We start from the raw sequence: 23,613 nt of genomic DNA on the forward strand, positions 1-23,613 counted from the left end.
GAAACACAGTCAGCTCTGGATAGGACCAGGCACGTCCACCGCTCCTGGAGGTAGCAGGGACATCAGCACCCGCCGCTTTTTAATTTAAGAATTTTCCTGTTTTCTACCAAATTAAACCCAGGCACACCCTGTTTGCAGAATTCCTCGTTACAACCGGTCCCACTGGCAGGACTCCAGATGAAACCTCCTGCCTCTTTGCCAGCACTGCCAAGGAGCACCATGGAGGCAGAGCCCCTCGAGCTCCAACCATGCCCTGGGGCAGGGGTCCTGCTTTGTCCGATGGGGGAAACACCAAAATCCCTTCTAATACTGATCTAGCATATTTTTAAGATATAGTTTGGATAGTGGTATTTAGCAAAGACCCGTAATAACAGCAATGAAAAAAGCCTGCAAAAGGAGAGGATGGCTACACCTATGCATTAAAGTGAAAGTTGCTACGTGAACGCTTGCAGTGCATGAAACACCTCCTCTCCCATTTCCTGAAAGCTGAAAGCAAAAACCTGAGACCATTTCTTCAAACTCTGGTTTCTCCTGCAGACCAGAGGGGTGTTTCCCCACAGGCACTGCTGGGAGGGAAAGGACAGGGCAGTACAGCAGCACTGGGACCAACGTACAGCCATGCCGAGCATCACCAGGCACCCACAGCAACGCCTCATTACATCTCATCAGCTGCCAGCCTGGTGCATACCCAGGAGTGATGCCCTGCTTGGGGAGCTTTCCTGCGCTCGACATTTATTTCAATAATGCCCCTGACTCCCAGCTGCCACGGCTGTCCTTTCATCTCCCACCGCAAATTTTGTGAAGGCAGGTAGCTGCATATTACATCCCAAACAGCTTATGAGTACCCAGGCAATGCTGAAGCCCTTCGTGAGCCAAAACTCACACTGATTTGGGGGTTTTTCCCAGGGGAGAAAATCGAGGCAGGAGCTTGCATTTTAGCTTTGGCATTCAAAATTCTGACCACTCTGCAGCCACGGGCCTGCAAAAGGCATCCACTAAACACAGACACCTGCAAGAGTGAGGGCAATGCGCTAAAATCACGTTCAAGACTGGTTTCTGCACCAAGCAGTGTTTAAAATGACTGATCCTTGCGAGAGAGCTACAAGAGTAAGGATAGAGCGTGTGGTCCCTGCGCAAACAACTTTTTCCTGGTCTCAGCAAATCTGCTGGGAGTAGGGCAGAGCGCAGCCAGCAAATGTATTCCTGTCAAACAGAGCAGTATAACAACAAGGAAAACACTCTAAGTTGTTGACATCGCTTGCAAAGAAAAACTGGGACAAAGAATATATTGATCTATGCTTTCTAAATATGCAGGTGTATTCATTTATATTCCAATTAGGGAGCCAAAGCGAAGCGCACACAATTATGAACATTTCTGAGCAACCATCACAGCAGGCTATTCAAAGTACATGCATACTGGTGTTGCATGGAAAGCCAAAGCCTGGCCCCCACTAAATTGTGTGAAATCACAGCTCCTAAGATCAAAATCCAGCCTACAGCTCCTCATCGTTCCCATAGGGAGCATGCATTCAAGGTATCGAACAACCTTGCTCCATTCTCAATCATGCAAAAAGTAATCCCATGATGTAATACCCAACACACCCATCAGAAAGAGGAATACTGAGCCACGTCAAACTCTTCCCATGTGTGGGATGGCTGGAGAGGGCTTTCCACCCAGACCATGCTGCTTACAATTAAGCCGCATCCCCAGACCGGCAGATTGTGCTCAGCCCCCACTGCGGAGCCTTGACTCACAGGCATGCCAGCAAGAAGGGGCCTCCGCAATGGGACTCGCTGGGTGTTTTATCCCCACTGAAATACATTTAGAAAATCCCAGCTTCTTCCAAGAGCTCCCCGGCATGTGTCAGCCGTGACGACCCCAGAAGCCGAATAGCTGTCTGCTGCCGACAAGGAGCTGCTGGCATTGCAGTGCTTCACTGCTGCTTTTAATAGAGATATCCTTTAAAATAGACTAATTTTCTATTATTTCTGTTGGTACTTTTATGTGCAGACATGCCAGCAGATGTTCCCTACATGTCCCCTTGCAAATGTGCTGTGACTCCCTGACCCACCCCAGGCACAGGAGCCTGGTGCGAGCAGGGGGATCCGAGCATCAGCAAAACCCATCCGCACTGCAAGCCTGAGCAGCGCCTGTCTCCACACCAAGAAGCACGAGACGAAGCGGGGACAGTACCCGTGATGCCCTCCCCGGGTGACAGAAAGCCGAACCAAGTGAGACAGCCATCAAACCCAGGGTGACCGCTTCGGTCTGGGGTCCAGCTCCCGCGGGGAGGTGCAGAGCCATCGGCAAGGTGAGACCCAGCAGTGTGGCGGGTGGCTCTCCTCTCCATCCCTCCAGGGGACATGGGTAGCGTTTTGCCCAGCCTCAGCACCTGCTTCTGAGTCACCCGGAGGAGGACCCCCAAAAAGGCACATCCCCCTGCCCAGGCTTCAAGCAAGAAACCATGCACCACTGGAGGTCTGGCTTCTCCTCACCCCACCAAGGCACTCAGCACCTAAATAAGCCCTGGGCTTACCAGTATTTTAAGGATAAGGGGGGAAATACAGGAGAAAGTATTTTTTTCCCCTTTCTTTGCGTGTTTTGATCATTTTGAGGCACAAAATGCATAGAGTATGGTTTGTCTCAGAACAAAGGGATAGCACTGAACAATGCAAACAATTTAGCATCAGGCCAAGTCCTCAGGATTAATAAAATTTAGTGCTAACAGGTTAAAAGGCTATTCAAGGTATTACAGATACTACACATGGCCACTTACTTTGAAAATATGCTATTAATATTATTGTCTAATATTAATATTATGTGAATTAACAGTAGCATGCAGGTGACATAAAAGGGTATAAGAAAAATTAGGGTAAAACTCACATCCGGGTGTGGAATAGCGTATTGTCCCTGAATTGTATAGGCCTGCAAAAGAAAAAACGGATGTTATTAGGGCTGGCAGTAGATGACGGCAAAGCCCCATGCCTCCACAGGGACTGCTGTCCGTGGGCTTTGCTCCTTTCTGCCTGACGTGAGGTAAATGTTGTGAATGCAGGGGCTAAAAAGGAGCTCAGCCCCCCACCCTGCTCTGCCCGGGACCCCGTGCTACCCCCAAATAACCAAGTACAGGGAGCTGAGTGCTGTGACTCTGGCATGCCTCTCCCCTCGCTCCGCTACTGGTGAAAGCGGCGTGTGGGATCTTAAATTTTTACTTAACCGGCTTAATTTTGAGGCTGGAGGGGATGAGGGAAGCACTTCCAATGCAGCGAGCAGTTGCCCCGCTCACCCCCCTGGCTAGTCCAGGGGAAAAGCCCCCTTGTGCTGCATTAAATTTGCTGGGGCAGCGAGTCCTAGGCATGGGAGGGAGACCCACCCCTCCAATCAAAGCAGGAGCACTCTGAGCTACCTAACTTGAAGGGCTTGGGCTCAGTTTGGCTTTTCCAAAAGGAAGGAAACAGCTCTTTAAAGGTGCCAGAATTGCATGGAGTGGGAAGACTGGGCTTCGCTGCACAAAAGATATTCATCAAACTAGAATTATCTGTGTAGCGGATGCACAGTAACATCACCGCTGCCCTTCGCACCTAAACGTGATCCTAGACAGCAAGCCAGTGCAGTGAGCCTCTCCATATTTTCAGGTGCACAACTCTCAATATGCTTTACATCTACCCAGTATATTCCAGTGCTGTGCTGGGGGAAAGGGCATTGTCGTGCAGAAAGCCAGCTGGTGCTGATGTCTCACCAAGCATGGAGACGGCTCAGGGACAGGCTACCTGCACTGCAATGCCTTTCACCAGCAATAATTGACAAATCCATGCAAATGTCTGCTAGGCAAATTGTTTAGTGTTTTTCCCATCATTTGTAGCAATCCTTCCTCTTTTGTAAATAACCTGAAAATAAGCACCGCTGTGGGTAAAGAGCCAGACACTAGAGCGCCCAATATTTCGGACTTAACCAGCTAGCAAAATGTATCTCACTGGTTGACACATTATTCAGATGATTCTGAAAGAAATGACAAGAGAGATGGATAACACTTTAAAAAGGGAGAGTAAAGATAGCCAAGAAAAAGAAAAAAAACCACTCTGAACCTCCTGCAAATTTGCCACATCCTTGGCAAACAGCTTTGTGTGAGGAAAACCCCCAAAATCCTGGAGGAGGGAGGAAGGAAGCAAAGCCCTGCGCACAGAAACAGCAGTCCCAGGGCCTGCCAGCATCCCAGTGCGACAGGGACTGGTGTGCCCATGGGGACGTGGCAGAGGCTGCTCTAAAAAGTTCACCCTTTCCTGGCAGTTTAATTTGGTCATTGTTTTTTGATTAGAACAATTGATTAGAAAAAGCTAATTAAAGGCAGGAAGGTGTCTTGGACAGATGCAACTCAACTCTGACAGCACCCACCTGCGTGACCCCTGGCTTTCTGCAGAGGCTGACGTTGCACACAGACAACAGGGCTGATGCCTTTGTCAGTTGCCATCTGCCACTGCGTCCCTCAGCCTGCTGAGTTCCTGCAGGTTCAATCCACCCCAAAGCATCTCACAGCACCACTGGCTGTCACCTGCTGTCCTCTGCCCACCCACCCCGTGCCACCCCTCGGGCAGAGCCAAGGGGCTCACCAGCACTCCCTCAGGGGCGGGAGGGAAGAGCTCTCATTTCAGAGATGGTTGCTTCTTCACATGATGTCACTTCTGTGCAAGACACCAACTGTTCACCAGCAGGAGAAATGCTACCTCCATCTTACTCTCCCTTTTGAGAAGATAAGTTCACCAAGCAGCTGGACTCAAAGCTCTTTGCCAGGACGGCTGCTCAGACCAAATGACACACTCCTTCTGATGCTGGCAATGATGCTAATTCAGCATGCTGCCTGAAATAGCCTGTGCTTTGGGATTTGCTCCCAGCCATAGTTTGTCCTTCTACTATTTATTATGGTTGGGGAGAAACAAAATAATTCATGTGGAGCTGCTCTGGATGGCATTAGCTGTAGCTTTGTGGTGCTGGCTCTACCTGGCTCCTGAAGCTCCTGGGAAAGTACCTCTCCTGCTAGATACTGGTGCACCATGGCATGGTGGCATCTACAGGCAGGTCACCAGGTGAGGTGAGTAGATGAGGTGGAAAAAGCAATGGTTCAAGTCCCCTCTTTAAAAGCAGCCACCTGCTCAACTGCTCGTTTCATAAATCACATGCTGTGGGAGCTGATTTTTGTTTGCAGAACAACCACCAGCTCCTGTGGCACGTGCGTGTGATGGTTATCCTGCAAAGATAAAATCTGTCCTTGCTTCCCAAGGGTCGCTAGAAGGGTCATACCACATCATGACTGCAAGCCTGCAGACTGAGCACTGCGCATTGTCACTGAAGGCAATACAATGCAGGCGCTCCTGTGGGCAGAGCTGAGACCCAGCTTTGCAGCAGAGCTTATGGCATTTTTGGGGGAAGCAGCACCCTGAACCAGCTGAGCACCAGTGATGGGGATGACCCTTTAATGGAGGCTCAGGTTCAGGCTGCCCTGAACAGAGGCTAAGCACGGTCCTGGCGTGGCTGGGATGAGCCCTTCCTATCTTGGATCAATTACAACTATGCAAAGTTATTTTTAATTGGACTAGAGATGCCAGAAAATAAACACTCGCAGCCACTGTGAGAGCATGGTCATGGCCTCTTGTTCAACAAGGCTTTTCTCATTTTCTCCTTCAAACAGGTAACTGCTGGCAAATACTAAATTTGGGTATAATAAAGCAAACTCAAGCTGGATTTTGAGCCAGGAGCAATTTAGAAGCAGGACTCGCCAAGGCGTGAGTACCTGCAAAAATCAGTATTTTGAGCACGTGAGCCCATGTCAAACAGAGCAGGTTTGGTGTGGCGCTTAGGGACATGGTTTAGTGGTGGACTTGGCAGTGGTAGGTTAATGGTTGGACTCGATGATCTTAAGGGTCTTTTCCAACCTAAATGGTTCTATGATTCCCCAGGCCACACGAACACCTGCGTGCTATCTCCAGCCTTTTCTCGGTGCATGAGTGCCCGGCAGAGCTAACACCTTGTTTCCCTGGGCTGGCCCTTTCCTTATCCTCCAGCAGCCATCACAGGAGCTAAGCCATCTGCCTGGGCTTGCAAACTGCCAGCAGTTCTGCAAAGAGCTTTCAGTCCACCTGCTGTGGGATGCAACAGATGGGATGACACCATGCAAGTCAGAAGGCAAGAAACCTGAGTGCACTAACGGGCAGCGGCTGGTGCTGCAGTAAAAGGCTGAGGTTGGCAGTGGAGGCTGCAAGCGGGTCGGCTCTTACCTGACCACCTGCAAAAATGACAGGGGTGGAGGCGGGCTTTGGGCGGTAGGGAATGGTGGCACCTTTTGGTGGGGACTAGGAAAAGGGACAAGGAGAGGGAGAGAGAACATTAGAACAGCTTTCCTGAAACGGCGGCAAAAAGTGTTAGAAAGCACCCGACAGAGCACGGCCCCCGGGGCCGCTGACAGCAACACCCGCACCAGGCAAACCACATTTCTGGACAGGAGGACACAGGGGAAATCGGTGTTTGATGGACAACGAGGACAACCTGGGGTACAGGAGAACCCCTGCCAAGGCATGGGACCCTAAATTGCTTCCCAGACCTCCGCTGCCTCCCTCACCTTCGCTCTGCCCTCCGCAAACTGCATTGCCTGGTCTAGACTCGAGCTGACTGACTCGACACTGGAACGCAGCTGGAACGCAGCGCCCTCCTCAAAACACCCCAAGGACACCCCCAAGGTGCAGCAAGATGGGGAGGTACACTCACAGACCAGGCTTTTCATCCCTGGCTGCCAGGAGTCTCCTCATGCAGTGGCTTGCTTTGCAGCCTGAGAGCTCTTGCACGTCAACAGCCCACCCCGGAGTCATACCAGCCCCGCTGAGCACCAGGAGCTGTGGCATGGCATCGTGAGCACGGGTATCAGAAGGAGTGAGCAGCCCGTCTGAGTGACCCGGCATGATGCTCAAGCTCTTTGACCCCTCTCATCTTCCTCACCACCAGAACAGGGTCACCTTCAGGACTTGGTTTGGTCTACTGCCATCCAAGCTGGGACGTGGATGTGGTCAAGATCTCCCATGCCCTGGTGGGACAAATGGCAGTGATCACTTTGGCCAGGGTGCTGAGCTCTGGAGGAGCCAGAGGCTGGAAACCCCTCTCAGATGGCAACACCAGTGTCTCCTAGAGCTGCATGGTGGTAGCAGTCTGTGTGAGCAGCCATACAGATGCCAGCAGCAGAGGCACCGATCCACATGCACTCCCAGCCCTCCTCCTGCAGCAGCGTGACCCAGGGCAGCCCCACTCCAGCTGGCCAGGACATCTCACTCCTCCCTGCTGTGGCCTGAGTCGTACCTGGGTAGGTCTGAGCAGAAGCTGTAGTGATGCACATCAAGCTGTAGTGATGCATCCCACTGCACCGTGCATGGGATCTTCTCACCCAAGTTATCTCTGTTGGTTTTCTCCTGAACATAACTAACAGGCCATAGAAGAGATTTTGGAGGTTTCTAGGGATCAGGAGAGATTTCAGATAAAAGCCTTCTGGTTCTACCCGAAGTGAAATGACTCAGTTACTGCTATGTAAAGATAAGCAATATAAATTATGCTATCTCATGGAAAATTCTTCATTTTTTCTGTACGTTCTTCTAGATGTCCACTTGTAGCCAAGTGGCATATCCAAATCTTCCTGCTAAGCACAGGTCTGCAGGAAAGCTGTATGATCAAAGCACAGCCTCTATAATCACAAACCTGCTTTTTCTTTTATTGCGTTACAAATCTTGGAGGGGATGAGCGAGAATTTCTGCAGTAAGATAATTTAAGACTGAAACGTTATAAGAAGCATCTCTGCAAACTGTAAAAGTCAGGGGACTTCCCAGAGTTCAGACTCCAAGAAAACTCATGGGTTTTTCTCTTTACCATTGCTGAGCCATACAGAGGAGCAGCAACCCTTGCTTTGGTTGGTGAGAACAGCAGCCACCAAAGACTTTACGACACACCTGCAAGCATCAGCTGGGGCCCACCTCTGCTGCAGTCCAGAGCATAACCTGGAGTCACTGTGCAGCTATAATCGCACTCCTCTGGCAGCAGAGTGTACCCACCTGAGCATCACTACCAGCAGTGGTGGGTAACGTGGCTCATGGCAATTCCTCCTTAGCTGTGCTGCTGCCAAACTGAAGTTGCTTACGTTTGGTTTTGCTTCACCTCCACTAAGCCTTGGCATCCTCATCTGAAGCTCTTGCAGCGGCAAACGTGCTCCTCCCTGCCGTGAAAGGGCAGCAGTGTGCGGGCTGTGCAGTAAGGCAGTGGTGCCTGACGTGGGTCTGCGCCCGTCTGCCTCTGGAAGGCACCAGGAGCAGAGGGTCCCACCGTGCCGTGTCCCGAGGAGTTTCCTCCTGGAGCTTCTCCCATCTGAGGTGGCAGGTGCGGATGTGGGGCATGTGGCTGTGGTTATCCCTGGCAATAAGCCATTGGAACAGCAGCATCTCTCCATGGCAGAGATCTTCAAGCTCTGCTCGTTAGCATTTCTCCCAGAAAATGGCACCCTGGACACACATCCATGCACCCTATGGGCCCTGCTCTCCACCAGCCTTCCTCACCACCTTTCCCGCTGTGCCTTACAGGAGCACGGGTTTGCACTCCCAGCCCCAGCTTCCCCAGCGTAGAGGATGCACTGGCCTACTCCTCCCAGCCATGGTCCTCACGGGGCACCATGAGCCCCATGCAGAGGAGACCAGGTGCTTGGTGGAGAGGCTGCAGCCCCCGTCCCCTTCCCATGGCACCCCTGGCACTGCTGGGACACCCGGTTATGGCTATCCCAGCCCACCTGGCCTCCTCTGGCACTCCTCTCTCCTGAAGACACCCTGTGCTACAACACAAACCATCTCCTTTGGGGTACCCGACCAGGCAGGTTTCCAGTGTGGGACTCTAGAAACACCGTACAACGATGGCAGGGAAAACACACTGAGTGGGTTTCAAACAGAGGTACCAAGAAATGAGTGGTCCGACAACGCGTGGTGAAGGCTATGAGAGAAACGCTCCACAGCTCCCAGCGCTGTTGTGGTGCCAGCTGGGTTTTTTTCCTATGTACTTTACCCCCTTTGTTACAGACTGTACCTCCAGCATCACCACACAGATCTGTTTGACACATTGGATAATTGCGTCGGGTGTCCCCGAGATTGTCACCGCCCGCTCCGTGGAGTTGGGCAGCATGTCCCCCGCCACTTGAACCTGAGCACCTGTTGACTGGAGACAGAAAGAGAGAGGAGGAGAAATCCCACAGCTGAATGCCTTTCCTTGAAGCCAGCTCCAGCTCCGACGCCACGCGCCTCCCAAGAGCTGCACTGCCCCGTGTGAGCTCAGATGCAGCACCCTGCCTGCACCTGCAGGAGCATGCTGGCAAGGTCCACGGGATGCTGCTCCTACACCAGCAGGACTGTCCTGGGAAGCAACGTGATGCATGATGCTTGCAGCATAAGGATCCCCCTTTCCAAGGCAGCTCCTGCTCCCCCTTGGTCGGAGCTGCGATTACATGCGATAACAAAACCAGGTCTGCCTTACCTCCCTGATTTCCTTGATCTTGGAGCCTCCCTTGCCGATCAGCGAGCCGCACTGACTAGCCGGCACCACCAGTCTCAGTGTCACCGGAGGTTTGCTGGTAGCAGTGCTGTTGCTCATTGAGTTGGTTATGTCCTTGGGAAGGAAGAATGCAATGCATCAGCCCTTGGTACCCAACCAGACGCCTGCCATCCAGGCCAACCCAAATGCCCTGGGCCAGAAAAGAGGGGTCATGTCCCCCAGACCCTGGCTGGTCTGCAACTGCATCACTGCGCATCCCTGCAGTTAATTAACTGCGAGACCTCTGGGACACTTGACTGAAGCTCAGTTCTTGCCTAGTTAGAGGTATCTGGAAGGTTTTGTGCTGAGGCTGTGTACCAGTTAACAAAGTCCAACCAGGTACCCAGGCCCATCTGCTCTGCTGGCTCCAGCAGTGGGCACGCCGGAGCTCTGCTTGGCTGATGGGCCACTCAAGGATCTGGATGCAGACCATTTTACTCTGCCCTCCTGGGGCAAAGGGATCACGTTGCTCACCTCCTCAAATTTGTAGGCAATCATGGCAAAAGCCTTGAAGATAGCATCAGTGGGGCCAGTGATGGTCACGATTCGCTCGGGGCAGTTCCCCTCCGAGATGTTGATCCTTGCCCCGCTCTGGAAAGAGAAGGGCAGCCCTGGAATAACCACAGCCAAGCAACTGGTGGGGATGCACCGGAGGTGCAGCCCTTCCTCCAGGTTGGATGCTGTCCCAGCCTGGGAAGGTTCAGCACCCAACAGCAGAAGCTCAGAGAGCGCCAGGTGACCAGCAAGTACATCGCTCGCTTGGTCCCTGGTCATCACCTCTGCCAGCCTCTCAGCATCCCATCTAACCTTAAAAACTCCCACCCCTTCGCCCTGTGGTGCTTCCAGTGCTGCCTTACCCCAACCCTCAGAAAGGGTTTCCAAGCATCCACCTTGGGTCTTTTACTGCAGTGCAAACCCATGTGATCAAGGCAAGACCAGCTCGTGGGGTCATTGCTTGTAAGAGGAGTGTTGCTTACTGATCTGATAACTCCTTGGTAGCTGCAGGCACAAAGACCTTGGGCAAACTCAAGCGTCTTACAAGTGACTTAATTTCACTGTTTCATTAGAGCAAATTCTTGGCTCTGGAAAATTCCCATTAAATGTGATAGGAGTTTGTTTGAGTACGAAGTGAGAAAACTGGACCAAAGAGCTCTGGGCACAGCCGGCTTGCATGTCCTGACCCTGGGAGTTACTGCCTGTATCGCACAGGGCAATGTGCTGCTCTGTCCATTATACTGCATGCTGCCAGGCGGGACAGCCCGATGGCCCTTCCCACTCCTCTTTCCTCCTCCTTCAAATCATTTTAAAGAGCAGGGTTGCTCACCTCCTCACGCATCTTCTTCACAGTCTCTCCTTTCTGAAATAAGAATCAGAAACACAGGCTACTGTAAAAAATCAAGACTTCCACCTTCAAAACAGCCCTTCCAAACATGCATCTCTCTAATATGTGGCAATACATAGCCAAATATTTGGGCAGCTCTGTGCTGCCTGGCCCTCCATCCCCACGTGATGGGCAGGCTAAGGAGCTGAGGGTGTAAGCCGTCGTAGCCCTGTTCCCCATGTCTGTAAGACACGATAGACAAACCAGCTACACAACTGCAGCTTCCACCTCCATTTCTACGTTCCCCATTAGGAGGAAAACTGCAAGGAAAAAGCTCAGAAACATATCATATGTTGAGAAAAGCTGGCATTTCAGAATGTCTTTGAAGGGCAGTTATCTAGTACCTGTAGAGAGATTTACTATCTTTATATCCAGATATAAAGCAGGTACAACTGTGAAGTTTTCCAGGGCTGGACAGGCTGATGGAAAAATAAGGTGCAAGCATATAGGAGAAGGTGGTCGTGATGCAAATCTTCGCTACCACAAACCTGCCTTTTAAAAACACCAAAAAACTAATCCTGTATAGCCAGGACTTTCCAAACCACCACGGCAAGCACCAGGGAGCAGAGCATCTCATGCAGCTTTTCTGCATGAGCTAAATGGCATCCTGTGTCCTCAGAGGGAAGTGCTGCAGAATTTAGATGGACTGGCATGAAATTTCTTAATCTCTCTTAATGAATCTATTTAATTAACGTGTCAGGACAACATGATCATAAACACCTATTCACCACCACAGTGAAGCAGCTGGAAACAGCACTAGATAAGTTTGGTGGTTGGGTTTTTTTTTTAGGGGAATGGTCTTTGACCTCTCTGTGGGTCTCCCATCATTTCTGTCTCACAAACTCAGTGACATGCTCATGCACACTGAACATTTAAGGGACATTACAGGAAGGAGGTGACTGGTATCTACCACACCACAAGCAGCAAATGGGGCAGGCAATAGCATTAAGCACACACTTAAAAGATGTCATTACCTTTCCAATGATGCTTCCGACTTCCTGCCAAAGAAAAGCCAAACACAAAGGAAAAGACATCAGAAGACATGAAGACAATCCAGCCCAACCCCAAAATGAAGCAAAGACCTGGTGCACACTGTCCCCAGCAGAAGGACAGGGCGGGTGGCAGGCATGAGAGGGGCCAGGAGCACCATGCCACCACACCACCCTCCCCCATCAGCAGGAGAAAACCTGCTCCCGGCAGCCCTGGGCTGCAGAGGCTGGTCGGACCCGGGCATAGCTGGAGCAGAGGTGGGAGAGGGAGCTGCGAGGAAAACCCCCCGCCGGGAGCCCCTTACCTTGCCATGCATCAGCAGCCGGATGGTGAGGGTGACGTTCAGGCCACCTTCGGAGACCTTTGACTCCATTTCCTACCGGGGCACGGGAGACGTGTGTTAGCTGGGAGGGCAGCCTCAGCACAGAAGGAGACAGCACCACAGCTGTATCACCTGGGGACAGAGAGGGGGAAAGGTTTTCTCTCAAAACAGGCAGGTTCCTCAACGTGGGATGGACCCTGCAGAGCAGCAGGGCATGGGAAGGCCACAGAAAGGAGCTGCAGGGAGATGTCACGGGCCGAGCACCTTCATGGATGCAGATGGGGCTGCCCACTCACCACAGGGACCATGAGGACGCAAGCCTGGGAACAGCCCGCAGCTCTGCCATGGCTTTGCCACTGGCTTCATGCAAAAGCCATTGTGGGAGCAAAGACTCAAGTGTCCGAGGTGGCACAGCCAGACTGCTAGCTCACACCTGCACGAGCTGAAAAGCAGCTGTGTCCAGCTAAGCACGTGGACACAGGAGCAGGGAGTCGGCGGAGCAGCCTGGCCAAAGACCGATGGCTGAACTGGGATTTTAAAAGACCCAGGGCACCTACCTAGCAAACCAAAATTCACCATTTCAAGTGTGAATATGGCACTCAGAAAATCAAAAGCCAGTTTTTCAGTAACCAGGAAATATCTATCTGATCCCAGGAGCATGGAGCAGGAAGGATGGAGCTGGTGTCCCGATTACTACACTTCTGCATTTTCACCCCAACCTGTGAGCACCCTAGCTGGGCACTGTGTCTCAGGACCACGCCATTTCCAGCTATTCATGCTTTGCGTGTATCTAACAAAACCTCTGCGAGTTTTCCCAGTGCTGTCGTGTTCCTTTCCCTTCCCATTCTCTCTCTTTCCTCCTCTGCCCTCTAGAGGGAAAAACGTCACTGATATTCTGAAGGCAGGGGGAAAAATCTCAGAATGGCAACAAATCCTTCCTTTTTTTTCCTGACACCTCCTTAGTAGCATCTCTGTGTGAGGACCAGGCATGTGAAATGTCTCTGCAGCCTACTGCAAGGGGAGACCGGTCCTGTCTCACAGGGAGGTGCCAGCATCCTTCTATGTGCAATGCCGAGAGATTTGCAGCAATTCTCCCCCTTGTTATTGAATCCCTCAGTATATATCAAATGGGAGATTTTTCATCCTGGTCATGAGTATCTGGCATTTTCCCTTCCTCAGATAGGGACTTATGTGACCAAAAAATGGGAGGTAAACCAGTTCTCAAGTATTACTTTAATGCAAAGAGGCAGTCGGGATGAATAAACAGGCAGCAATGCACAAATCATGTCTGGGAGATGGGTTTGATGTAAAACTTGCTCTTCCATGAGGTTCTTATGAAACCCAAAATGGATAAAACCTACGTGGTTAGCAGGGAGATGGCGTTTCCACTGAGCTAACAGGAGACTGGCTCACTGGGAATGAGGTTGCTTGTAACCTACTTGCAAATGCTGATCTTGAGGCCGCTGGACGTTACAGATGAAAAAAAGTAAAATCCTCACAAGAAGGATAAGAAATGAAATGTGTTGAAGATGTCGAGCCAAAAGGCACTGTTAAGGGTGTGGAGGAGGAGAATATTTCAAAGGAAGAAGGTGATGACGTTGGGGACCAGAGTAATGGGAACAGGCTGACACACAATAGCACAACATACAAGATCAGGAACATTCTCTTTCAAGACTGAGCCCACTGCAGGCAAACAATAAAGAAAAATAAACAACTGTTTGTGTTGGTTAACCCCGTGCTGATTTCTGTGCATGGGAAGCAATGCTGAAAAGGATGAACATGCTGATTTGTGGAGGTCAGCATTGCTGGTGCTCCTGATGTGCCAGGAGATAAAGTGCCTGCATGGAAGAGGTGCCCCCGTTGCACAGGACGACAGCCATCCCCAAGGATGTCCTGTCCCAGGAGCAATCTAGCCCTGCTGCAGGGAAAGAAACAAAGCCATGACACCACTGCAGCCACCCACGAGGCTGGTGCATGCCAATACAAAGGCGCAGCTCCCCTTCCCAGCTGATGAACATCCTCTGACAGCAGAGCCAGAGGAAGGTAGAGGCTGTTCACAGCTGATGGTCAAGGCATATCCTCAGGCAGTGGCTTTCGTGACTTGCAGAGGCAGTACTCGCAAAGCCATCCTGCCCCGCACACCACTCCCAGAGCTTTCTTTTGTAAGCTGCCCAACTGCGGTGGCCCAGGCAGCTACAGCCCAGGGTGCCAGCCCCATGGCTGGGAGCTGGCAGGTGAGGGTGGGACCCTGGAGCAGTCTGGGCTTTGCCACCAGGGTGATGGACCCCAAAAGCCCAGCTGGGGGGCTGAGGTGCTCTAAACCTGGGCACATCCTTGTGGTAGTGGGAGAGCTGACAGTCCCAGTGAGGTGGGTTGCAACTTGCCCACTAAGGACTGGCAAAATTCGCTGTTTTGCTTTCACCAAATGTCCTACAGTGGCGGTGCTTACCGCAGGGGTGTCTGCCATCCCCTGCTCCACATCCCTCACAGGAGGAACCCTGCATCAGGCCGTTATGTAAATGTTTCCAATTGATTGAAAAAGTGGGTCATGTGTTAGCCAAATGCTCTTGGCTTTAAGATTTATCAGCATTATTAAATTAAACACGCTTCATGCTCCAGTGAGCGGGAAAGCTACATTGGCCTTTTCTTAATCATACTAGTAAAAGGTAAGTCTTTTATATAGGGGTTCATAAACTCAATGGAAATGATGGGAACAATAGAGCCGAGGCATTTACCCTGGGCGCGTGCCTCCCCTCACAGCCCTCATTCTTCACGGACAAAGGGCTGGGAAAAATCATCCTCCAAACACCATTTTGAGCATTTTGGAGCATTCCCTGCCTGGAGAGAGACCCATCTTGGACCCTTCCTCTTCACCGTCGTATTCTGCCTAGTTCACAGCAGCTTTGAAATGGCTTCTTTGTCCACCTACTTGAAAGCCCTGAGGACACAATTACATCCAGTCCAACGGATAGAGTAGATCCAGAGCCCAACTCTGACCCAGTGCAAAGCAGGTGCAGCCCCGCAGAGGTCAAAGATGCAGCATTAGGAGACAGAGGTGTCAAGTTTGGCCCCGAAATGGAAGCTGCAGAGTGAGCCAAGCAAGGCTCTGCCGAGCATCGTGCCTGGGCAACCGCAGGCAGAGGACCGGAGCAGCATCCTCCCACGCACAGCCATCACGGGGAGCAGCCAAACGTCTTTGCACCTCAGCGAGGGGAGCACGGTGCCCGGTGCTGATCTGCCCCAAAACAGCTGGGTAACGTCTTTCCAAAGGATGATCCCACTGCAGAGTAAATAGACCTTTTAAATGCAGCTGCCTTTTGGGAGAGTACTCAGTGGAGGCATCGTCAGTACTCAGAGCAATTCGGTTATTCCCTCTCCCTTGGTTTTGAGATTAAATATATTAAATTCCGGGAAATTACCTTAATCTATCAGGAATTCCCTGTGTCTGAAAAAGCAGCTTAGGCACCAGTGACCAAGGAGAAGAAGGAGAAGAGGAAGGAAAATGGAAACCTAGAATAGCAGAAAGACTCCTGTTCCCCACGTGCAAACATACACACTCCTATTTTTCTCCTTTCCAGTTTGGAGTGATTGCCTAAGCTGGTGTTCTTGCCTTTATGCTTGCTGATACCTCACAAATACTGACACTCTCCTAAAATTCGAGCAAAACCTTCTAATTAGGGGAATTCTGAACACCATGTATGAAATTAATTTAATAGCATGATCATCTCCCAGACAGGAGATGGCACGTGAAGCAGAATAGGGCGAGGGAGACGAGCTCTGGGCTGTTCTCCAGCCTGGTTTCCAAACGGGAGCTGGAAAAGCGGATGCTGGGATGCCTGCAGCCCCCTCCCTACAGGCAATAGCAGGAGGCTCGGCTGAGCTCGGGCAGAGCCAGTGTCCCTGCAGGGGCCAGGAGACATTGCTGGCTCCACGCTTGCCGATGCCAGCCCTCCTCCTCCTCCTCTTCCATCTCCCATGCATCCACTTGGGCTCCCCAGGCACGTTAGCCACACGCGAGCGAGTTCTGCAGCGCAGCTCCAGCAAACGCTGCCTACACCTCCTCTGCAAATGCCCAGCGGAGAGCCAAGGCATCTGCTGCCAGTACTGGGGCACAGCTCCCCCGAGACAGCCCCCACTGCCCCAGGGTGCAGCAACAGCAGCCTGAGTTTTGGAGAAGGTGGTTGAGGCTCTCATAAATGAGCTCCATCACAAAACTGTTCTTCTTGTCTTGGCACTAGCATTGCAGACCCCAACTCCAAAGCGAGGGTCTCTCTTATCTACACTAAAGCCACCTTAGTGTCTCTGGGACAGATGGTCCTGCCAGAAGACAGACACCCAAGGTAGACTTTATTTGGTAGACCTTCTCATGGAATATTCTCAGCAGCGTTAGGGAGATCAAATTTCATTGCTTTATCTAGGTATTTGTTTTGGGGGACAGCAATGCTTTGTTCAACTGTCTGAAAACAGAGGGGACAACTCGGTGCAAAAACATCCCACAGGCATAACCCACTCCCTCCCTGAAAAGTTTGGATGGAAAGTTCACAGGCACTGCCAAGCAAACTCAGTGAAGAAAGTCTCCATCATCCGCCTTGCTCACCACACGGCCTCCAGAAAATCACACATTCTTGACAGGTTTGGTTATGGCAGGCTGATAAACTCCAACACGTTGGAGCCCTGTTGACCAAGAGCCCTTGCCAACCCACACAGGTAAAGCGCAGGGTGGCCGGGGCACCTGTCTGTACGGGGATGCTCTGCCACTGCCCAGAGTACCACCCCTGAGACCATACCCTGGAGCATCTGGGCAGTTGCTCAATGGCAATGCCACCCTGAAAAACATCCAATGTGCCTCCCGGGCTCTTTGGTGCTTCAGGAGCTCCACCAGCAGAAAGCCAAGTGTTAAAGACAACCACAAAGCTTCAGTGTCCTTCAGCACACCGCAGTATGCTATGGCATGGCGCAGATTTCTAATGTGGTTGGCAGACTTTCATGTTGGGGATTAATATCTTGGCCAGAAAGTCCATCACTCAAGACAACATTTTCCACTGTAAGGGAGGAAATGTTTAAACACCTCTGACCTCTCAATACCCCCTTCACAAAATTCAGGCCAGCATTTTCTGACCCTTGGAAAATGAAAGATGTGCTAAATATAAAGAAAAGCAGGGGAAGACAGGAAAGAAGCTGCTTCTCCGACATTTTACGCTTTCTAGCTTGCTTTCCCGAGGAGCACTGCCTGTCCAACTGCGTAAGCAGGAGCTTTCTCCCCACTCATCTCCCGGCGGCTTGATCCTGCCATTAAGATCTAATCCGGTGATTTTCAGTATTGCATTTTAGCAGCTGGGAAGCACCGTGATGCAGCCTGCTCAGGATTATGACAACAACCCAGTCTGGCCAGGTCAGGATGGGGGTGGAAGGAGAAAAAATGCTATGGCAGAAAACCAAAGTCAAGCATTCCCTTAAACCCATGCTCCAAATGGAGCCACATCAGCCACCGGCAGGCTTTGGCTGCCAGAAGATGAAGCTGTGAGAGGACAGTAGCACCATCTACATGAGTGACACCAAATGTCATTTTGCAATAAAGCTGCATTTCCAGCTGCTGCCATTTTCCACGGACTGTAGTCGTTTTGGTTGACGTTTCCTCTGCTTACTCTCCAGCTTCAGTGGAAATATTTTAGATATCTCTAGCCAAAAAAAAAAAAAAATATGCCCCATGCTACCTTGGTACATCAGCCAGCAGTATATATCCCTGCTTCTCACTTGCCCTTGATCTTTCCAAGCATCATGGGAGAAAAATGTCCCTGCTCTTGCCCTCACAGCAGGCATCTCTGGAGGCTTTGTCCTCAGTCAGCTGCTCAATTTCCCTGCTCTCCTCTGGGTGAGATGTCTCTGCTCATGGCCCAGGATGTCACTCGTTGGCTGCTGACGAGCAATTATAACCCGCCTTCTCCTCCTTGCTCGTGTGCATCACGGGGCTCTTCCAGTCTCACTCACCTCTACAGCAATTACCCCAATTACTATTGCAGGGATGCAAATGTGCCTTCCTCTGGACGCTCTGCTCCCTCTGTTCCCTTTCTGCTCTGCTGGCTCCTCTGCCCACAAATTCAGTCCCAGGGCCATCAGAGCAACCTCTCCTGCTGCCTTGTTTGCTACCTCCGTGCTTCAGGTGGTCTAACTGCTACTTCTCCCACCAACCCCTTTGCTGGCTGCAACTCTTGGGAGCTCTTCTCTATTTCTAAACAATCATTTCCTATCACTCTTCATGTCAGCATGGCTTTCTCCCCAGATCCTTTGCCCTCTAGAGAGCAGGGTTGGTTTTCCACACTGGGTGGCCCTCCAGGGAGAGATATTGGCTCTAGATATTGGCATTAGCTAGAGTTCAGGAGCAACTGGTATGACGACCCATAGCTCCAGCCCTGTCACACTGCGGTAGGCTCAGCCACATCCCAACCAAATGCATACCTCTGCTCTCAGACCAGCCCAAAGCTGTGCTAAGCCTGCTCTCCCCTCCAGGAAATTCCCTGCTGCTTTCCTGGGTTTCTACTTCATCTGGTGCACCCACAAGCCGATATCAGGCTGTGCATCCTGCTTTGGGTGTCGACTGTACCAGCCTCATTTACCTCTGCTGAATCCACCTTACATTTGTAGGTTTTCAATGGGGTTGCACACATTTCAGAGCAATTTCTGACCTGATGGATACACCAAGAGGAATAGAAACGCAGCTTCTTCTTCCTCCAGTACAGACTTCCCAGAAGGCAAGGAAAGCTGGCAAGTATCTATAACGAAGAGTAGAACAAACCCCTGACTCCAGCCTGTGGACACTGGAAACCGAGGGAGGGATGTCCAGTAAGAGTCCCTGCTCATCCGCTGAGCACCATGTGGTTTATCACAGCCTACTGCACCTCCACAGTTAACCAAGAACAGCAGCAGCCACCCACAGAAGTGCAACCCTGGCACGGCTGGTGCATGGATGTGCAATCACGTGTGAAATCAGAATTGGGCCCTGCACGTCAGATGGTGTTTGTCTCCACCATCTCTACAGCAAGCCCGGTCCAAGGAGAACGACTGGTTTTGTTGCAATGGCAGTGCCATTATCACAATCTTTTGCTTGAAGGCTAGCAAATGAAGCTGCAGCTTTTCCCTACCAATCACCCCAAGATGAAGTGATGTCTTGCACCCAATAACTTCATCCCACGTCACAGGCCAGCAGGTTGATAGCACCTACCTCTTGCCCTGATACATCTGCAGGACATAAAACCTGGAGGCTTATGTTAGTTACGAGTTTAGGGAAAATTTAGGTAGCTGTACCTGAGATATATATCTGCAGAGATCTATAGGATGCAGAATTTCCATTCATTCACACGAGCTGCTGCTGTGTTGCAAGCAGAGGTTGGACACACAGTGAGGGAAATTCAATTTAGCAGGAGCGGGCTATTAGATGCCCTTGTGCAACCCAGAAAATCCTGTCTGGGCTGGTTTCAGGGCTCATTGATTGTGGGACCCTGAGCAAAATCAGTGACTTGAACCTGTTAAACCACCGTCTTGACAAACTGAAATAACCCTGCTTGGAATAATAATGGGTCTTCATTGAATTTGTTTAATTTTGTAGTGAATTAAAGCTGCTTTTGGAAGGCTGGGGTGAGTGGATGGGTGGGAACAATGCACTTTAATTCAGCCACTTCCAAGTCACTCTGTTAGTTACTTTTGGAACAATTTGCCAGTAAAAATAGTATTTTCAGTGAATGTCAAACTGCTTAAGTAGATTGGAGATTTTGACCCATTAGGTGATGAGAGCCAATGGTCTTTGCACTACTCAGTTGGGTCCATTAAAACTCAGTGACCAAGAGCATCCTCAGATGTCTGTGAGCCTTTAGCAAGTGCCGGGTGGACTCAAGACCCTGTGCGCTGAGAAAATAACGTTTCCTGGGATAAGGAAGGTCACTCAGTCTCCTCCATCACAGCTTTTTGGTCTGCCAGCAGATTAAAGAACAGATAAAAATGATCCATTACAGCTTGTCCTGAAATACTCCCTGTTCTTCCATGCCCAAGCCAACTTTTTGGAGAGGCTGGAGCGAAGGCCCCAGAGGAGCTGCTGATGGACCACTGAGGACCAAGTGTTGGCTCAGTCTCCGCTCAGTGCAGGTGCCCTGGTTGTCTCAGGAAGGCAGAGCCAGCAGCACTGCATTGCACCCCCAGCCTGGACCCTGCCACGGGGCTCAGCACTGCAGAGTGGGGCGAATTCTGCAGCAGCAACCAAGAGAGAAAAAAATCCCAAAGCTTTCCCAAATTAGATGAAACAGCACCGCCTTACACTGCGGAGGCCAGGAAGATAACTACTTCAGTGCCACGCTCCACATCTGCACCCCTGAACGTGTGGTGGGACACAGGTAACACCACTAGCAGTGCCGCAGAGGGCGGCTGGACCAAGCCGCTGGAGAATGGAGAAACTCGTGTGATATGAAGGGAGCCAGGGCAGCTCATCCAGCATTTCTGCAAGCACCAGCAATAAACACCCCCTGAGATGAGTCTTCATAGAGGGGGGATATGCCCTAACTGGTAGTACCAGGGTGGCAGTAACAATGCTGTTCATACTGTCCTATGTGGCATTGTCCTGAAAGAGCCGGGGAAGCCTGGGGCAGAAGAAACCATTTGAAGACGGCTGGAAAATTCTCTAAACCCTGCCAAAACATTTATCAGTGGCTCTCCTGTTAAACTGCCAGGTGACTACCCAAGTCGGGGAAGCCAATATACTGGAGAGCAGGGCAAGAAGCCAAAGCGAGCTTGGCAAGGGGGAGGGAATAAGACACAGTTCAGCAAGGCAAAGCACTGAGCTTGGCTGTGCGCAATTAAGTGCACAGAAACAGAGAAAGAGCTCCCCATCCACCTGAAAAGGGCTGGGAGCAATAACTCAACTTGCAAGCTCAGGATCTGCAGAAGGAAACCAAGAATGATGAGGTGGGTCTTCACGGGAGATCCAGCCAGCAGAGAGCAACCCCAGATCCCTGGGGCCAGCAAACATGGCCCATGGGGAAGGTCTGGAGGAACCAAGGCTCTGCAGGACAGCGGGGTGGAGGGAGACAGGGCAACAGTCTTGAGTGAGGGGCTTAAACTGCAGCAAAGAAGATCCAGGTCAGGTACTGGAAAAGAGCTTCCCCACAGCCACATGCTGTTGGTGACAATGTCATTCTGCCAGTCATCGTTGTTTAAATCTTACAAACATTTGCGTATTTGCAAATAAAGCTCAAATAAAGCTCATCTCTGTTGGTACGCTGCACTTATAACCTTGACACTGAACTAAGCCCAGGATCGGTCATGCTTCAGAGATGCAGCCAATTTAGCCTTTTTACCTCTTGCCAGAGGCTAAGGAATGGGAGCCAGGAGACACCACCTCGCACTGGGACATGCCTCGACAGATGCCCCAGGGATGCTCTTCTGGGGCCATGGACCAGCTCTGAAGGACCCACATCTTGCCCAAAGGATGCCAGCATAGCCAGCGTTGGAAACGCACCCCTCCAGAGATCGAGGGGTAAGACAATCAGCAGTCCCCTATGTGCCAGTTTTTACATGCCATTTGCCAGGGGAAGGCCAAAGGACACCCAAAAAAGGATGCTTATGGCCATAGGTCCATGCCGGCTGCTCATAAAGGAAGAGAGACCACAGGGAGCTGTGTGGTTTGTCCTCCAGCAGCCTGGAAATGAGAGGGCACAGCTCTGCAAAGAGCTCCAAGGCACACTCCTGGCATCCTTTTAACTGGGGGTGCAGCTGAGAGGAGAGCATCTCCAGGGCCTTGGGAAAGCAGAAAGCAATGGGCACGTTTATCCCGCTGCCGTGCCAGAGACTGCACAGCCCTAACCGTAACCTAGAGGAGGTAACTCAGTCCTCACCTAAAAGGGCTGAATGGACCTAACCAGCACAAGACTTTTGCCTGTCCTGTTTCTACACCACTGCTGCATGGATGCTTGCATGGCTGCAACACCTGCAGAGCAGGAACCAACCCCCCCCCCCCCCCCCGACTATTTTTCTTGATCCAACCACCAGGGATGTGGCCTCCTGGCCCCTTATCCCTCTCTCCACCTTGGTCCATCATGCTGCATGCCCTTTAAGGCATCCTGGAGAGCTGGGGCCGGGAGGCATCCGCTTCCAGTGCGTCCTCCAAAACAGATGAGGATGCAACCAGGAGCATCTCCCCACAGCTTGGAGCAGCAGGCATCCTGTGGCTCCCCCATCCACAACCCCCCTCATTCCCCTCCTCCAGAGCCTGCTGGCTGCCCTGGCTTTAATCCTGCAGGCAGCATCATCCCAATAATTTCCCTCCATTTTCAATCTACTGATCTGGGGGCAGTCCACAAATCCCTTCATCCCGAGAGCGAAGCAATCTACTGCCTCATCTCATCCCATCTCCATTTCTATCTCTCTAATCCCTGGAAACAGGGACGAGTCTTGCAGTGCATGGGCTGCCCTGGAGGGCTCTGTCCAGGCACTGGTGGACAGACAGATGGACCAACCTGGAGCACACGGGGGCAAACAGGAGGTGCCAGGTCAAGACGGGCAAGGAACATGTTATTTTGACCATGCTCAATCTCTACAAAAACCAACTGATTTAGCTGCTGATTTATTTTTTTTTTAAAAAGTAGATGGCAGCCCAATGCCAGGCTGTGCAGGATGAAAGACGGTGGGGTTGGGGGCTACTCTCGTGAATGTCACTGAATTTCTCAAAGCACCTGGGGTAGGTCCTAGCCCCTCCTGATCCACGGATGGGGGAACAGGCAGGTCTTCCCATTCCTGCCCCCCAGGCTGGGGACATAAGGGACAGACTGGGTACAGCATAATTCTGCTGGTCCCCTCCACATTTAGGAAAATGAATGGGGTCCAAGCGAGACTGACGGGCGAGCCACGACCGGCCTGGCTCCATAAAGCCTAGATCCTCTGGGCTCAGGGCTGGATCCAGTGCTCTGCCTGTGCCATTTCTCCACAAGCCTAAACCCATGACTTTCACCCTGGCCATAGACGCTCTTTGGGAATGGGAGACTGATGGGAGACATGGGAAGGGAGATCCTTAGGGTCTCTCACTGCCCTAGAGAAGCAACTTGGCATCACTCAGTCAGGAGTGAGCGGATCGGTTGGGATGCAGCACTAACCCCATCCTTCCTTTTTCAAGCATCCAAATGGATGCACAGGGCTGGAGAAGGCGGGGGGTGAGTACACACTTGGTGGCCACCACAAGGCCGTGTCCTGCCTGATGCTGCCCCCAGCCAAAAGCACCGGAAGGAAGGAGGATGCAGGGGTGGCATGTGACAAAGCCAGCTGGCAGCCGTGCCGGCGGGGGAG

General features: G+C 51.5%; 1 protein-coding gene across 2 annotated transcripts in view; it reads right to left on the minus strand.

Annotated features, from left to right (window-relative positions):
- Nucleotides 1-23,613, minus strand: part of PCBP3 (poly(rC) binding protein 3) — a 41,940-nt gene that overhangs the window by 10,369 nt on the left and 7,958 nt on the right. Inside the window, exons 2-9 of one of the 2 annotated variants that reach the window (XM_009320766.1) lie at nt 12,274-12,345; nt 11,954-11,977; nt 10,923-10,955; nt 10,073-10,189; nt 9,542-9,673; nt 9,098-9,226; nt 6,271-6,345; nt 2,885-2,926 (exon numbers count right to left, since the gene is read on the minus strand). In XM_009320766.1, the coding sequence (XP_009319041.1) occupies nt 2,885-2,926; nt 6,271-6,345; nt 9,098-9,226; nt 9,542-9,673; nt 10,073-10,189; nt 10,923-10,955; nt 11,954-11,977; nt 12,274-12,345 (624 nt within the window). Of the gene's footprint in view, nt 1-2,884; nt 2,927-6,270; nt 6,346-9,097; nt 9,227-9,541; nt 9,674-10,072; nt 10,190-10,922; nt 10,956-11,953; nt 11,978-12,273; nt 12,346-23,613 lie in introns of those variants that run through there. The other variant, XM_009320767.1, reaches the window with a different exon arrangement.

Source organism: Pygoscelis adeliae, unplaced genomic scaffold (assembly GCF_000699105.1).
Source record: "Pygoscelis adeliae isolate BGI_AS28 unplaced genomic scaffold, ASM69910v1 Scaffold63, whole genome shotgun sequence".
In the NCBI taxonomy this organism is placed as follows: Eukaryota; Metazoa; Chordata; class Aves; order Sphenisciformes; family Spheniscidae; genus Pygoscelis; species Pygoscelis adeliae.